The sequence below is a fragment of the Phalaenopsis equestris genome, unplaced genomic scaffold (assembly GCF_001263595.1).
Source record: "Phalaenopsis equestris unplaced genomic scaffold, ASM126359v1 Scaffold000873, whole genome shotgun sequence".
Classification (NCBI taxonomy): domain Eukaryota; kingdom Viridiplantae; phylum Streptophyta; class Magnoliopsida; order Asparagales; family Orchidaceae; genus Phalaenopsis; species Phalaenopsis equestris.
This window is the reverse complement of record NW_018165313.1, coordinates 1245722-1263707: the sequence shown is the minus strand read 5'-3', so window position 1 is coordinate 1263707 and position 17986 is coordinate 1245722. Positions and strand designations below refer to the sequence as shown.

The 17986-nt window shown below is 35.7% G+C and overlaps 3 protein-coding genes across 4 annotated transcripts; 2 read left to right on the top strand and 1 right to left on the bottom strand.

The window, feature by feature from the left end:
• Positions 1 to 5405, top strand: LOC110032001 (protein transport protein Sec61 subunit alpha-like). 2 transcript variants are annotated; one of them, XM_020735496.1, is made up of 7 exons: positions 1 to 115; positions 201 to 545; positions 3011 to 3238; positions 3324 to 3678; positions 3762 to 3886; positions 4008 to 4143; positions 4991 to 5405. In XM_020735496.1, the coding sequence occupies exons 2-7, from the start codon at positions 202 to 204 to the stop codon at positions 5228 to 5230; spliced, it is 1428 nt and encodes a 475-aa protein (XP_020591155.1). In that variant the 5' UTR covers positions 1 to 115; position 201; the 3' UTR covers positions 5231 to 5405. The 2 variants fall into 2 exon arrangements, with proteins under 2 accessions (XP_020591155.1, XP_020591154.1); XM_020735495.1 differs by having other exon boundaries at positions 1 to 545.
• Positions 5406 to 8270: 2865 nt separating this feature from the next.
• LOC110031987 (cysteine synthase 2) lies at positions 8271 to 14903 on the top strand. Its single transcript, XM_020735467.1, has 6 exons — positions 8271 to 8534; positions 8606 to 8680; positions 8766 to 8909; positions 9524 to 9871; positions 10340 to 10575; positions 14269 to 14903. Exons 1-6 carry the CDS (start codon positions 8310 to 8312, stop codon positions 14489 to 14491), a joined length of 1251 nt encoding a protein of 416 aa, XP_020591126.1. The 5' UTR covers positions 8271 to 8309; the 3' UTR covers positions 14492 to 14903.
• A 517-nt stretch (positions 14904 to 15420) lies between these two features.
• On the bottom strand, positions 15421 to 17705 carry LOC110032021 (pentatricopeptide repeat-containing protein At4g16390, chloroplastic). The gene has a single exon (XM_020735524.1). It carries the CDS (start codon positions 17550 to 17552, stop codon positions 15483 to 15485), a length of 2070 nt encoding a protein of 689 aa, XP_020591183.1. The 5' UTR covers positions 17553 to 17705; the 3' UTR covers positions 15421 to 15482.
• Between the last annotated feature and the right edge of the window lie 281 nt (positions 17706 to 17986).

Genomic DNA, 17986 nt, shown 5'->3' with positions numbered 1-17986 from the left:
TCGTGAAACGGATCTTCGTCTCTGCTACGTATTTAGCGTACGGCGACTTCATCTAGGGATCGTCGTCGTCTCTCCCGCTAGGGCTCCATTGGTTACTACTTTGTGATCGCCTTTGGTAATCTAATTATCTATAGATCTGTCTTTTAGCCTTTGCAGTAGATAATTTTTCCTGGATTGGACTCTTTGTTTTGTGCGAAAAGAATGGCGGGAGGATTTAGGGTTCTGCATCTTGTGAGGCCGTTCCTGGCGATCTTACCGGAGGTGGAGTCTGCTGATCGGAGGATACCGTTCAGGGAGAAGGTCATCTACACCGTGATATCGCTATTTATATTTTTAGTCTGCAGTCAGCTTCCCCTTTATGGTATCCACTCAACTACCGGAGCGGATCCGTTTTACTGGATGCGTGTCATCCTTGCTTCGAATCGGGGAACGGTGATGGAGCTGGGAATCACTCCTATTGTGACGTCGGGGCTAGTCATGCAGCTGCTGGCTGGATCTAAGATCATCGAGGTTGACAATAGCGTGAGAGAGGATCGCGCTCTGCTGTAAGTGGCTTCTACTTGAATGTATATTCATTGGTTTCTTTCTGTATTGCATGCTTAATTTAGTAGATGATGATGTCGGGCATGGCTTCGGTGGATTTCTGAAAGATCCTCGATTCGTCTTAATTTTTTATAAGAATTATTTATTCAAACCTGTATTTTTTCTAATTAAAACATTCAGTCTTTTTGGATTTTATTTCTATTGATTGTATCTATTGCGTGAGAAGTTGATTGCAATCTTCTATTCACCGATGATATTTTGAATGTCTCTGTTGCTTTTGATTGGTGAGATACCTGATAGCTAGAATTTATTTAGCAGGATTCCGAATGCCATCTAGCCAATTTTTCCTTTTTGGGTGCTTAATGAATAGTTAACCAATGAGTAAAATTGATGAAGGATTTGATGAGAAAAACATTCCTATTAAAGCAGGACCTAGCCTTATGTAAGAAATAATTTTTTTATATTTTAGCTAAAGAATTTATGGTAAATTCTCTCTCTTTGGAGTTGTACAATATTTTATATTATGAACGTTGCTGAACAAGAAAGAGGAAAACTTATAGTAGTAATAAATGATAAAACCTTAAAATTTAAATATGAATTAGATATCATAGTCCTAATAAAAGAGTATATTCAAAATTTGACCTAAATTAAGATATTGGTTGAAACAGGTGCAATCTTAATTTTTTAGAATTAAATGAAAACATGCACGCAATACGGACAATGGAGAAATATGATTCACGTAGCCAACCCTACTTAGTGGGATAAAGGCTTGTTGTTGTTGTTGTTGACAGAAGTGCAACATACAATTTTGTGGTTGAACGGATGGTGTAGGCCCTGTGAGTAAGAATCCAAGCAAGATGTCAATTTGGAATCCTTGGGTATGGCAACCACCATAGGTGTGATGTTTATTCATCCATTTCAAGGTGTTGCAACACTTCTCAATATGGGCCTAGTCTTTTTCTTCAAAAAATTTTTTTTTTTCTATATTTGATGCATCTCATTCATGTCATCTTAGAAATTTAGGCATTGGGTATCAAGGAAATAGAAACCACATCACGGGCTAAGAAAAAAAGGCTCTAGGTGAAGTGTATTGGCTACATATCAACAATAGTGTGTGGGAAGTTGGGGCCGGTACCTTTTTGCAGACTCAACTCCTTTCGAGCTACATATCAACAATAGTGAAGTGTATTGGCTACTTATCAACACTTCTCATTGTGGGCCTATTATTTTTCTTCAAACATTTTTTTTTATTATTTGATGCATCTCATTCATGCCATCTTAGAAATTTAGGCATTGAGTATAAAGGAAATAGAAACCAAATCACAGCTTAAGAAAAAAAGGCGCTAGTGTACTGTATTGGCTACATATCAACATTAATGTTGGGGAAGTGGGGGCCAATGCCTTTTTACGGCCTCAACTCATCTCGAGCTTTTAGTCAAGTTATCACTCCTCTTTTTCAATCGTGGAGAGAAAGAACACTTTTAGGCATAGAAACTATATGCTTGCATCTTAATCTTAAGCAGGCATGTGTAACAAGTCTTCTCAAACGGCTTTTCCAAGGAATATTTCTTTAGAATTTCCTCTATTGGCTTTCAATTCAAGTGCAATTGTGGGAGTGGGTGGCATTCCCCTTTGTGTGTTTGTGTTATAAACAAAAAGTGTATTGGCTTTCAATTAAAGTGCAAGTGTGGGAGCGGGTGGCATTCCCCTTTGTGTGTTTGTGTTATAAACAAAAAGTAGAAGGCTTGGCTTCGCTATTGCTCATAACTTTGATTGTGGTCATAGTCTTGTAGTCTCCGGCTTTTTACAACCAAAGTGATAACTAAAGCGCACTCTTTCTTAGTTTCTTAGTAAAAAGTATGCTTTCCAACCCATACTGTTCCTTATGAGACTGCATCGAGAGTAAGAGGAAGAGTTTAGGAGTTCATCTTTTTCTTCTCTTTTTTTTTTCGTTTTTTTTGGCCCAAGAACAATCAACATCTGCTTTCTTGGGCCTCCTCTCAGGCACAGGGCAGAATCCTTGAGGGACTAGCTTTCTACCCTTTTCGTGAAAGGAAGCCTAGTGTAACATGGCAAATTTCATTGAGACGAATCAGCAAAGAAAAGAAAAATTGGTCTTTATTTAGTAGTCATAATCAATTATGTGTTCTTGAGTTTGAAAACTATAAGTTATTAGACATAAAGAGAGAATTATAGGATGAATGGTCATTCTACTCCTCAAATTAGAGTGATTGACTTGTACAATTATTGTATCATTTCCAAGTCAACACCCTTAAAAGTTTTTGTGCTTCATGGCTGTCAGGATGATCTTTACCTATAATTTTTATTTTTAGTAGTTGTACTGCCATTTTTAAGAAATTTACTGTGCATTAATTATTTCTTTTCAAATTTCACATAATTACTCTGAAACCCTTCACGAATTCTCTGTTTACAGCTTTTGAACTTAGAAAATTTTGTACTTTTTCAGAAATGGTGCGCAGAAATTACTTGGCATCCTAATTGCAATTGGAGAAGCAGTGGCTTATGTACTTTCAGGGATGTATGGTAGTGTCGGCCAGCTTGGTGCTGGTAATGCTATTCTTATTATTCTTCAGCTCTGCTTTGCTGGTATCATTGTGATCTGCTTAGATGAACTTCTCCAGAAGGGATATGGCCTTGGATCTGGTATTTCACTTTTCATAGCCACCAACATTTGGTAAGCTTATTGTCCTTTTTCATCTTATTCTAATAATATATAAAAAAGGACCTTTTTAATATATTGAATTGCAATAATTTTGCAGTGAAAATATCATTTGGAAGGCATTCAGCCCTACCACCATTAACACTGGGAGGGGTGCTGAATTTGAAGGTGCTGTTATTGCGTTGTTCCATTTGCTTATTACCCGCACCGACAAAGTTCGAGCTTTACGAGAGGCTTTTTACCGGCAAAATCTCCCAAATGTGACCAACTTGCTTGCTACGGTTCTGGTTTTTCTTATTGTTATATATTTCCAAGGATTTCGTGTGGTTCTGCCAGTGAGGTCGAAGAATGCCCGGGGACAACAAGGCTCTTATCCTATCAAGCTATTTTATACCTCGAACATGCCTATTATACTACAGTCAGCGCTTGTTTCAAACTTGTATTTTATTTCACAGGTATACTATACTGCTATATGAACTGTTGGTTGTCGGCTATCACCAAATTTTAAAATCTGTAATCACTTTTGTGCTTGTTGTAGTTGCTTTATAGGAGATACAGTGGAAACTTCCTTGTAAAATTGCTCGGCATATGGAAGGAATCTGAATATTCTGGTCAATCTGTTCCTGTTGGAGGCATTGCTTATTACATTACAGCACCATCAAGGTGATTTCTACATCTTTTGCATTTACCTCATTGTTGAACATACAATATATAACATTTTTAGGCAGTTGTGCTTTATTTTTTGTGGCATTTATGGGGCCCTTTTGTTGGAACTTTGGTGCAGTTTGGCAGATATGGCTGCAAATCCATTCCATGCTCTTTTCTATATAGTTTTTATGCTGTCAGCATGTGCACTTTTCTCAAAAACTTGGATCGAAGTTTCGGGATCATCAGCGAGAGATGTGGCTAAGCAGCTTAAGGTATGTTTCTGATAATAAATTAATCCAGCTGATTATTTTGGTGCGCAATTGTTCGCTAGATCTGAAAATTAAGTCCGCATTATATTCTACATTTCGTTTTTTACTTTGTGAGTGAGTGTATGATGGCATGTTTACAAACAGAGGATTTATTGATCTATAATCTCGTTTCCTGGGCTCATTGAGAACTTTTTTAGTTCAGCTTTCAGCCAGGATTGTTTTACCTCTTTTTATTTTCTTGGCCATTTATATACATACCATCCAATTCTCGTGAATTTACCTCCCAAATCTTTCATCACATAAAAACATACGACTATTTTAACTTTTAAAGAGTGAAATGAGCCTTTTCATATATAGGTAAGGCAGTATGCCTATAAAAAGTTTTGCTGTTAGATATGTAAATACATGGGAATTGTGTATGCATGTAAATCTTGAAGTATATACTTATATAACACCCAAACTTCAATATTTACATGCATAGTACTCAAGTCTTTAATATCATATCAAAAATACCTTTTATCGCCTACTTTTAAGAAGTCAAATGCACATTTTCACGCATTGTTTACTGCACCAACATGTTATAAATGTACGGTATATATTTAATTTTTTTTTTTTTTTAATGCTTTTGATTTATTTTGTTAAGGGGATATGTTTAAGAGTGACCATTCCTATACATGTTCAGCGAATGAGTGGTGCCGAAACACCACAGAACAGCTGCTCTTCGCATCACCGTCATTTTTCCTCATTGAAAAGGCCAACCAGCTTTAATTAATTTTATGCAAAAGTACTTTCATTTGCATTGTAACTTTAGTTTGAGATTCAATTATGATGCGTTTTTTCTATCGATCAGGAACAACAAATGGTGATGCCAGGCCATCGAGAATCCAATCTACAGAAGGAGCTAAACCGTTACATTCCAACTGCAGCTGCATTCGGAGGTATGTGCATCGGAGCCCTCACAGTTCTTGCAGATTTCATGGGAGCAATTGGTTCTGGAACTGGTATTCTGCTTGCCGTAACCATCATATATCAATATTTTGAGACTTTCGAGAAGGAGAGAGCCACCGAACTGGGTTTCTTCGGTCTTTAAACTCTGCCACCACCAGGTTTGATAGTTTTGAAATTGTAATCTTTCTTTATTACCTCACCTTGGCGAAGAACCAGTAGGCAGCATAAGATATAAAAGCCGTTAAAATGGGGTTGCAATGAGGCATATAGAATAATGACAGTTTTATTTCATGATTGTAAGCAATTAATTGCTTTTACTTCCCTTGTTGACTTGAGTAGAATAGCATTTTACATTTCCAGCAGTTTTATTTCAACTTATCTGATGATCCAAGTTTTTTTGACATTTATGTAATTGTGGAATTTTTACTTGTTTTGTAAACATCACCATCTTTTTGCATGATGATAATTTAAAATGCTCTTTACTTGAATTGATATAAATTTGCTGACTGGTAATATAAAAATATTGGCTTCAGTAAGTTTACTTGAAGAATCTGATTATTTTATTCCATTGAGATTCTAATTCTACGTTAATTGAAAGCTATCTCTCGACTAATTCAGCTGTTTAACGCTGTTTTGCTTCATCTTTTGGTGCAAGCCTGCAAGCTATATTTCTTCTTTCAGGGCGTTGTATAGCCTTGGTTGATCTATTCACCATGTGAGGCATTTATATATAGATATCACCCAATTCTTATATATTTACATATCTAACATCTAAACTCTATCATCATTCTAACTTTTTAAAAGTGGAATACAATTTCATGCATGGATAAGGTGGATGTATGCATAAATTGAAGTTTAGGTGTTAGATTTGTGAATACATAGGAATTGAGTGGTTAGGTTGGTGGGTGTAATAAAATAAGTGGTTAAAATGTTATATTTAACTTTTTTGTGAGTTAAAATATTATATTTAATGTTTTGGGTACTGGTGTGAAAATATTTAAATAAATAGAAAATGGGAATTACGATGATAATTTAGTTGTATAAAAGGGTTTTTGAGTAGTATAAAGCTGCGGTTGTTGGATATGTTATTTCAAAAATATTTAGTGATATGCTTATAATACGCATGATTTTAATGTTTTTTTAATGGGATATGATTAAAAATTTTTGAAATAAAAAAAATCACAAATGAATTCAAATTTGGCAAAATTTTTTAAAAAGTTTTTGTCGGGTATAATATTTTCAATTTCATTATAAGAAAAATATATATTCATACAAATTTCTTGTTTTTTAAATATACTTTGCTTATGTACAATAAATCAAATGATGCTATAGGTGTAAAGAAGTTGAGGTGATACCTATTCATCTTCTGTTTGTGCTTGAACTTGATGAAATTACTTGAATTTGAGCTCGAGTTCAAGCATTCGAGTCCGGGTTAGCTCATGGTTTATTCTAAAATAAAGAGAATGATATTAATTTAATTTAGTGTTATGATAAAATGATAGAAACATTGAATAATTAAGAGAAAAAATTAAAAAAAATTTATTTGATATAAGATATAAAGTATAATTTTTAAATGTTTTTAATATATTGAAGATATAATATTAAAATTTATTATATTTTAAATATTATTTATATTAATATTTTTTTTAAATGAGTGGGCTCATAAGCTTATGTGTCAAATTGAGGTCTGGCATAAGCTTGATTTTTTAGCTTATCAAGCTCAGCTCATGAGCCGCTAATCGCTAAGCCGGCTCTTGATCAGCGGCTCTTGAGTAAGCTTACTTGCACTCCTAAATGTAAGGCTAAGAAAAATTATGAATCACATGTGGGACCTCTTATTTTGAGCATGGTTCATTTAATATTGATTTTTTTGTTTGGATTGGTTGATCTATTTCCCAAAAGTCGTTCCAGGCTAGACCTCAAAAGCCTACATACAAAAACTTGAGTTTCTTTGAGAAGTAATAATCATAAAACGAGTTGGCATGTAGATTTATTTTTATGCACGACTTTATAACAAATATTGAGATGTCATCAATAATTTTTTATCATCCTGCATAAATCTCGATGCATGACAGAGTTCTCGATGCACTTTTTTAAGCAAGAAAAGTTTAAACTTCGATAAAAAATCCACTATAAGTCTGATTTCAGCAAACTTACAGTCAAATTGATTGGCTCAATCAGACGGACCCAGTGAAACGAAATTTTGTCCAATCTGAGTCAAATTAGCTCAAATCAAGTCATCAAACTATTCTTAGAATCTTTTCTGACATATTTGAAAGGTTAAACGGATGTTGAATCTGATGAGCTCATAGTCGAATCAAGCGTCTCAACAAGACGAATCCAACGAGCCCAAGATTGCTCAATTTTGATATCGTTTAGACCCTCAAATGTCCATCACGTTGTCTGATCAAGATAATCCCTTCGAACCGTTTGATCGAAGTATTTCATATTCTTGTATTAATTGCACACAGAACTCCATAAATAGAGCCCCACCCCTAGGAGAGCTTGGGACTGAAGGAAGAACTTGAAGATTTAAGAAAGAACTGAAGTTCAGCATCATTCTTATCACCGTAATTACCACCTGTCGGTTGCCACATATCTCTATCATTCACCGCTCGTTCCAAGCAACAGGTTCATCCGCTCGTCGACGTTATAACTTGGGAGACATTGTAATTCTCTCTCGTTTGTGGGACAATGGATTGTACTTATAAATCTTAGTTTATACTAGATTTCTTTAATTAGGCCAGACCTGTGTTTTTTTTTTTTCCTTTACAAGTTTTCCACATAAAAACTTCTGGTATTTCTACTAGTTATTTTCTTTCATATGAGTGTGTTGAATTCTCGTGAAATGCTAATACAATAATTCATTACTTAACCGTAGGGTTGTCAAAACGGCTCGTTGTTCGCGAACAACTCGTGTTCGACTCGTTAAGAAGCTCGTGTTCGGCTCGTTAATTTCGTTCGATAAGTTAACGAGTCGAACACGAACTAAAGATGTGTCCGTTCGTCTTCGGCTCGTTTTGTCTCGAAATACTACTCATCAAGTATTATAAATGTAAACAAAAATTTGGGATGTTAGATATGTAAATATAAGGAACTATGGTATGTATGTAAAATTTTCCTTTTTTTTAGAGAAATTTTTGTTAAAAAAATTGCAAATAAATTAGCAGCGCCAAACGGACAGGTAGAGTGGTTTCCCATCAATAGAAAGAAGAAGCGAGATGGCAACCGAAAAACCTACCGGACTCTATGCCGCGGCGGCTCTCTCCATCACCCTAGTCTCCTACCTCCTCCTTTCCAGCCAAGCCTCTCGCCTTCTTCCTCGGAGAAATAGCCCCCATAGAAATCCTAGCACGAAGCCCAAGAAAAGGAGGGGCCTCATCGACGCCATCGGAAACACTCCTCTCATCCGAATCAACAGCCTCTGCGAAGCAACGGGATGCGAGGTCACTACCCCTTTTCTCAATCTCTTCAACCCAATCATTCAATTCTTCTCTAAGTTACCAACTCCCCACAGATTTTGGGGAAAGCTGAGTTCCTAAACCCTGGGGGCAGCGTCAAGGATCGCGTTGCGGTTAAAATTATTGAAGAGGTGAAGTAACCCCTAACCCTTTTTTAGGGTTTTGTTCTACTTTCGAAGAATTGGGAGAAATAACTAACCTAATTGCGATCTGTAGGCTCTGAAGTCTGGAGCTCTTGTGGAAGGCGGTGTGGTGACTGAGGGTAGTGCTGGAAGTACTGCTATAAGTATCGCCACTGTTGCTCCTGCTTATGGATGTAAATGCCATGTTGTCATTCCTGATGATGCGGCTGCTGAAAAGGTATGTTTAAGTTCATGATCAGCTGGAAGGCAACCTTACATGCCATTTGTGTGAGCAGTGGCATGTTAATTTAGATACTGTGGTTCTTACTTTTAATTGAAGGTAAATGAATTTTTCTTAGTTTTGAATGTTTGTTTTTTAATGCCTGTATGAGAAACCTACAACCTAATTCAAAATATTATTCAGGCATTTACATCCATGCTACCAGTCCACCTAGTTGTTATGTATTTACAAATTTAACACCTAAAATTTGCTTTTTATATTTACAGCACCCAAATCTTTCATATCACATCAAAAATAGCACTATTTTAACTTTTAGAAGGTGAAATACACCTTTTCATGCACAGACAAAGTGTTATATGCATGTAAAAATTGAAGTTTAGGTGTTAGATATGTAAATGGATAAGAATTGAGGGGTTTGTAGTAAATCTTCCTCAAATTTATTCGGTCTCGTGTCGAAATGTTCAGTAAGGAAAAAACAAGGTTTCATGGAGTGCTCTGTGGGCATTAGTAGAAGAAATATATTCAATGAAGTTCAGAAGCATTAAGCTATGTGTAACTTCTTATCTTCTAAAACCTCATCCTCTTTAGCTAATGGTGATTTTCATTTTCAGGCTCAAATTATTGAGGCTTTAGGAGCAATTGTAGAAAGAGTGAGACCAGTTTCCATCACACACACAGACCACTTTGTTAATGTTGCGAGGAGGAGAGCCTTAGAGGCGAATGAATCTGCTGCAAAATCAAAACTTGGAGAAACTTTTGAAATAAAAAACAATGGGAGATCAAAAGATTACTCTAAAGGAGGTTTCTTTGCCGATCAGTTTGAAAATTTAGCCAATTTCCGCGCACATTATGAGGGCACTGGTCCTGAGATATGGGAACAGACAGAAGGAAATTTGGATGCCTTCGTTGCTGCTGCTGGAACCGGTGGAACAGTTGCAGGAGTTTCACGATATATTAAGGTTTCAGCATAAATTTATATATAACTTGACGCATTATTCGCTTTGCAGGAATTGAAAAAAAAAAGAAGCAATTTAGGAAAAAAGGGAAATAAATATGGTAAAGGAATTGAGTTAAAAGTTTGTTTTTTAAGTCACTCGTTTGTTTGAGGAAAAATTAAATGGAAAAATGTTTTTTTTTTCCATTCTTTCTTTTTTTTTTTTTTTGCTAATATGAAATAGAACTTTGATCTTATAGCCACGTCGGCAATTCATTTTTTTCCCCTTCATATTTTTCACAATAAAAATATTTTTTTCATTTATTAGTTAACAATTTCTTATGAATTACATTAGAACCAGGCACCTAATATGAGATTATGAAGTAAAAGATTTTTGGATTTCCCCCGAATTCTCTTAATCCAAACAGAAACTTAATTATTTAATATGTTTTTATGGGTACTAACGTTGGCCATCTGTTTTTACTTTCTTCAGGAGAAGAATCCAAATGTGAAATGTTTTCTGATTGATCCACCTGGATCTGGATTGTTCAATAGGGTTACTAGAGGAGTGATGTACACAAAAGAGGAGGCTGAGGGCCGCAGGCTCAAGAATCCTTTTGACACAATCACTGAAGGAATTGGAATCAACAGATTAACCAAGAACTTTTTGATGGCAGAGTTAGATGGGGCTTACCGAGGCACCGATAAGGAAGCTGTCGAAATGTCCAGGTGAGCATAAATTATAAAATTTAGGTGTCAATTAAAAAAAAACTTATTAATGCTCGAAGCTTCAAATAAAAATAAAACTAAAAAAATTTTCGACTTTTAAGTCAATTCAAAATTGATTCAATAAAATTCGAATAGAGGTGGGAGTCTGTGTTTCAGAGCTTTTGTTTTTTTAGTTGATTTGAGCTTTTAAGAAGGGATTTGGTTGTTAAACTTTAGTGCTGCTTGCATAATATAGATGTTTGATTCTCTCCTCCCATCACATAATATTATTTTTAATTTGATATGCAAAATATGAAACATAAATCAAAGGTTGAATTTGGAATCCTTTTTGGACTCTAAAACCATCTCAACGATTAATTTACTATATTACATTCAATTGTGAAAAAATAAATAAAGAGCTATGCTAGAATAGTAATAGAAGTGCTTTTATGGTTTGAAATTAACTTGAAATCGACTTCTTTTGAGTATATGCTAGCGTTACTCATCATCATTGTTTGCCTTTCCCCACTTTTTAGAGTAGTTAATATGATTTTTTATTCAATGTTCATAAATGTTTAGTCAAAGTGTGTTTGGGGCGGCTGCTGATTTTTCAAGAAGCTGTTGTAAAGCTGTTTCCTAAAGAAGCAGCTTTCATGAGCTGTCAGAAAACTGTTGATGAAAAAACATATATCTGTTTGGGGAGATCTGTTATGTTGTTGCTATTTTTGATGAGAAAGACTGTTTTGCCCTTAAATATGTAATATATTGAAATAAGTGCGGTTTTCAGAATATTTAAAACTAAATAACAGAAAGAGATTGTACTGCTACAAAAACTAACAGTCTAGTCTAAAATATTATAATATATAAAAAAATATGAGCTATTTGAAGCAAATGATTACAATAATGAAACCAATAATGACAATCAGCAAGCCTAGAATAATGTTTTTTCATCATCGCTCTAGTAAACATTTTACAAAAAATGTGAAATGTGTCCACCAAATTGCACTCCAAAAGCATCAACATAAACGGAAACCAAACAACCAAAGGGTCCACAAAACATCCAAAGTAATAAGATCATATAAATCTTGAGAATCATTTCCAATAAGTTAACATACACTCCACCTCAACATATGTCAACATTGATTGATATATAAGCATTGTTTTACAGTTTCTCTGAGAAATTTTATTTGTCGAATTGTTTGTCCTTTCCTACTCAGTGTATTGTAACTTTTGAGGGGAAAATGTTGAGCATTGCTTCTTTTTTTTAATTCTGATAAAACTTTTATAAATGGAATTGCATTATTTGTATATGTTTTGTTACAAAGTTGAAGTTTACATGATAGATAATTTAGCAGCATCCATACTTTTCTTGATCAACCAGTAGAAGCTATTGAATGAAATATATATGAGCATTGAGCATCTGTTTCTTTAAGATTTTTTTTTTTTTTGTACTTATTATGTATATGCATGCACTAATGCAAACCCTCATATTACATGCCAGATAGGATAACAATAACCAATTTTTTGTTTCTATCACACTAGCCAAATTAGGTCCTCAAGGCAATAATTAGAGTTCAGTGGATCTCTTAAACAAAGAATACTCAATCCATAATCACCATTTTACCCAATCAAATAAGCACTTGAACGTGTTCTCTAACGACTAATATCTGTGGGAAAATAACCTCGTCAATTTAATAACATCATCACGCTAAATAACATTTGAATGACATTCCCCAATTGATATATTATAGGACACATAACCTCAGTGAATGCAAATGCATAGTAAATACACATAAAATTCTGAAAGAAACAGATTAAAAATGTCAAATATGTTTTATTTTATAGCTTTTACTGGTTGATAAGGATAGATAAAAATGTTGTCAACTTATCTCAACATAACTAAAAAATTTAATTTTTAAAAATCTTAGCATAACTAAAAAAAATGAAATCAATGCTCAAAATTCTCCCCAAATGTCACTCTACACTAAAGAGGAGCGAAGAGCAAGCAATTTGACCAATAAAAATTTTCAAAGAAACAAAAACAGTTCTCATATAGCCATAAAATAAAATAAACAAAAAAAATTCTGAAATAAAAAGATTAACAATGCTCATATTTTTCATTTCATAGCTTCTTCTGCTTAATCAGGATTCGTATAGATTTTGATAACTTATCTATCTTGTAAAACTCAACTTTGCATCAAAGAATATGTAATTTCGTTTTTAAGTCTCAACAAAACTAAAAAAAAAGGAAGTTGTGCTCAACATTTCCCCCCAAAAATATTACTATACACTGAGGATGAGGCAATAGCAAGCAATTCAACCAACAAAATTTCTCAGAAAAACTGAAATGCTTACATGGCCAAGGAAAAAAAATTAAAAAAAAATTTCTGCTTGCATTATTGAACAATGATCATATATATTTCATTTCATTGTTTTTTCTGATTGGTCAGAACAAAAAAAAATGTTGCTAACTTATCTATCACACAAGCTTCAACTATGCAGCAAAACATATACAATTATATTTATAAAAGTCTCAAAAAAATTTTAAAAACCAACTCTCCCTCCCCCCCCCCCCCCCCCCCCCCCCCAAATGTTAATCTATACCAAGGAAGAGGCAAGAACAAGCAATCCGACCAACAAAATTTCTCAAAGAAACTGTAAAACGATACTTATATAACCATGAAAAGAAAATAAACAAAAAAAAAAAATCTGAAATAAACAGATGAACAATACTCATATATATTTCATTTCATTGTTTCCACTGATTAATTAAAACATGTAAAGATGTTGCTAATTTATCTATCTTGCAAATTTCAAATGTGCATCAAAACATATCCAATTTCATTTATAAAAGTATCAGAAAAGCTAAAAAATAAAACAACACATTCTCCCCCTAAAATGTTTCTTTGCACTCAAAAAGAGAGTAACAAATAAATTGATTAAGTAAAATCAGTGCATGCATATGTAGTAGAAGTCCACGAATAATTCTTAAAGAAACATTTGTACAGAGCGATGGGAATCTGGTCAGCTCTGCGAGGGATCGAAGGCGTTCAAATCAACTCTCTTGAATTTAATGTCTCGATCGTTGTGTTATTGTCTTTAGTCGTTAGATTGCTTTGAGATTTGTGCCAATAATATTGGTGTGTACAACTATTTTTCTATTGATTTTGCTTATGTTAGGATGCGGTGGATAGCAAAATTTTACTATAGCATGTTTGACCACGCTTGAAGTGAAATCTTTTAGCTTTCACCATTTTTTAAATGATTTGTCAGTACTTCAAAACTTTTGTTAATCCTTCTTTGAGGCATTTACATACATACCACCCAATTCCTATATATTTATATGTCTAACATCTAAACATTACTTTTTTTATATTTATACTGCACAAATCATTCATATCACAACAAAAATACCAACATTTTAAATTTTAAATAATGAAATGCACCTTTTGATGCATAGGTAAGGTGGCATTATGTAAAAATTGGATTTTAGTTGCTAGATATGTAAACATAGGAATTCAGTGGTATGTATGTAAATCTTCCTTTTTTTTAATGTTCACTCAATAAGATTTGATCTTCAAGTAGTAGTTAACCCCAGACGTCATTATGTATTGAACTAACCAAAAATTTCTGCATCATCAATCAATTTTGCTTTCCAACAGTAACAATCTTTGAATAACTTCCAATCATCTAATGTGTAAATAATTTTACCAGGTATCTTCTTAAGAATGATGGACTCTTCCTCGGAAGCTCTTCGGCCATGAACTGTGTTGGAGCAGTTAGGGCAGCAGAAGCCTTAGGACCTGGGCACACAATAGTCACCATATTATGTGACAGTGGGATGAGGCATCTCAGCAAGTTCTACAATGCCCAATATCTTGCTGCTGTTGGTTTAACACCAACTTCTACTGGTTTGGAGTTTCTTCTTCGTCATTGAGAATGTTATAGCTCTACAGAGCTCAAGCTCATTGCAGGACAACAATGGAGTTTCCCTTTATTTAGCTGTACAGGAGTGTATATTGATTGTAATGAGGCTGGTCTCAGCTTTGGTCTTTTGTGATTTTTTGGTTCAAAGAGTGCCATCCAGAAGCATATCTTTTCAAAAAATTGATATCCAGTGGAGTCAACAATGCAAGTTGATAGCAATGTTATTTTGGTATTACAAAAAAAAAAAATTTCATGATATTTTGTTTTGATATCATGTTGAACATCACTTAGTTGTCTGACATTTTGCTATTGTTTTGTAGTTGCTTAACTTATGAACGGTTGTTATTATAAGCTTCAATGCTTCATTCTTGTATATTTATGAGTAGTTGTTGAATGTTGAAACACAAATTTAAGGTAGTTGAAATTCGATCTTAGAACTTTGCCACAACATTTATTTATATAAGCTTCAATGTTTCATTCTTAGATTGTACAACAAATCCATTTATGCATCGTATGTTACCACAAAAATTTAATCAGATTTTGTGGGAAGAATCCAGCTTTAATTATTATTTCTATATTTCAAACTGTGCTTTACTTCATTTTCACATATGACTGCATAACTATTTGAAACATTTATGATTAAACATAGAGAAAATTGGAGAAAAATACTATATTTATGATTTATTTTAGGAAGATTTACATACATACGACAAAATCCATATGTATTTATATATCTAATACCCAAACTTTGATATTTACACTTGTGCATTTCATAAACCTATTCATGAAAAAGTTTATTTCACTTTAAAAAGGGAGTGATGTTGGTATTTTTTATGTGATGTTTATGTATGTAAATGCCCCCATTTAAAAAAAGCCATTTCATTTTTAGTGATAACATAAAATGAAAAGTAAGCACAACTAACCAAATAAGTCCTCAAGTTGCAGAAATTACTTTCTGAATATAATCAGTAAAATAAAATCACTGCATCAACTGCTACAGTTTAAGCAACAACTAATTCAACTGGAGCCCCTCTAGACTCTAACCATAGTTTTGCAGCAATATTTGTTGTCAGGAACCATCCGATCTTATCACCACCTTCATGAAATGGAGCATTCAGCTCTCTCAAATGGAACTCTAATGCAGCTCCCAACCCTCTTTCTGAATATTTATGCTTTCCATGACCCGTATGAATGCCAAGCAATGGAGGCAGCTCCTCCCCATCCTCCATGGCCTTCTTCATATCATTCATCCACGCATGCAGAGCAGTAAGAGCAGCTCCATGTGACAAACTTCGAACGTGTAAAGACCACTGAGTCGCCGACTTCGATTGCAGCGTCGAATATATACCTAGTTTCAGCGCGAGTTTAAGAAGCACAGACGCCCTACTGAGCTGATTTATATTTACACACATATCCATCAAACAGTTACAATAAGCTTTCTTCACTTCCTCACTGATGCTACTAAACAGTTCTTCAGCTTCCTTCTGAAATACTTCCTCAGAAGCCCCAACATCCACCATTAGCGTGACAAAAGACCCCAACTGAGGATTAGATCTCTCAATCAACTCAATCACCTTCCCTAATTCGTTTCGTGGCGCCTGTGTCAACACGTTCAAAAGACAGCCGCAGAACCTATCGTCCGGCGAAATGCCCAATGCCGATAGCCTATCGAAGGTCCTCACAACATCGTCAATCCTCTTAGCCTTCCCGTAGCACTGTATGATCGACGTGAGCACGAAGATGGTTGGTTGGAATCCTGCTTCCATCATTGAATTCAACATTTTTTCAGCTTCTGCAACATTCCCAGCACAAGAGTAAGCTGTAATCATGGATGAATAACTCCAACTATCAGGCTTATATGTATCCTGCAACCCCTTCATATCTTCAAAAATGTCAACAGCTTCTTCAATATAGCCAATGTCAGCACACATAGACAAAAGCATGTTGTATAATACCACATTGAGCTCCATTGATTGTCTCCTCATCTCCTTATAGATAGTCAGAGCATCGGCGGCATAACGAGCTTGGGAGTAAGCTCTGATAAGAGCAGAATAAGTGATTCTGTTAGGCAATATCTTGTTGCTGATTATTTCCTTGTGAATGTTCTTCACCTGCCATGGCCTTCCAGCTCTGCCCATGACGTCTAACAACTTGTTGTACGTGACTAAGTTTGGCTTCACACCTAGAGCTTTCATTTCCTCAAACACATTGAGTGCGCCATCGAAATTACCGGAAGCTCCATAAACTCGAATGAGAGTCGCAAAAGTGACGGGATCAAGACGCCATTTTTCTTTCCGGGCACGATCGTATAGACGGAGAGCCATCTCCAACTTGCCCAAGCGACCATAAGCATCGATCATGGCTGAGTATGTGACGTCGTCTGGACTCAAACCGAATTCCGGCATCTTCTCGAACCATTCCACAGCTTTGGCTGGGAGATCGCAAACCCTAGCGCAGCTAATTAAGGTGGAGAAGGTGATGTTATCTGGCTGAATTCCCCTATCCAGCATTTTCATTAAAAGGGGCTCTACGTCGTCCCAAGTCCTGCATTTTCTGAGGACTTTGAAGGTGACGTTGAAGAGGATAACCTCCTTTTGCAATTTTAGGTTTTGCAGGAACCAGTGGAGGGCGGAGAGCGCGGCGGAGGAGTTCTCCATGTTGTTGAGGATGATGACGGCTTCGGGCTCTGGTGTGGGGGTGGGAAGGGAGGAGAGGAGGAGGGGGACGTCGGCGGGGGAGGAGTCGAGGGTGGAGGCGAGGTGGGCAAGGCGGGCGTAGCGGAAATCGGCGGAGTTGCGGCGGAGAGCGGGGGCGCGGGGGTTGTTGGGGTTGATCCAGATTGAGTTCTTGAAGGGCTTTGGAATCTTCTCGGCGGCAGAGGGCTCATCGGATTCTTGAATCTGAAGAGGAGTGTTTCGGAGGGTAAGTCTGACGCGGAGGGGAGGGGAGATGCGGTGGAGATGTGGAGGGGCTTGGTGTGGGGGGAGGAAGGAGGTGGGGATGACGTGGAGGAAATGGGAAGGAGTTGGGGATGATGTGGAGGGGAGATGAGAGGAGAGGGGAAGCGCCATGTTTGCAAGATTCGATCTTGAGAAGGGAAGAGGAGTGAAGGTGGGATTTTGGAGAGGAATGGAGATTTCTTATCTACTGCTATGGAGAGACGGATAGAGGGAGAGATGTCTCGCGGTCTGATGGGCACTTTGCCATTCTTAGGAGTTGTTTTGGTTGCACGAGATTTAGATTAAGTAGGATTTAATAAATCAGGTGCTGTTAAATTTAATCAGATATTACAATTTAATTTAAATCATTTATATTCATCTCTTAGTTTTCGGCAGAATTCATGCATATCTAAGTTAAATCCTGTCAAACAGTAAAAAATGTCTTTTGTAAATCCTACAAGTTCGTAAATCCTGCTTTCTTACTTCCTCCGGTTTGGGGAAGAGAAACTGAAGCTTGTGAAATTCAGTAAATACTATTAAAATCACCAAATACTTTCTTCGAATTT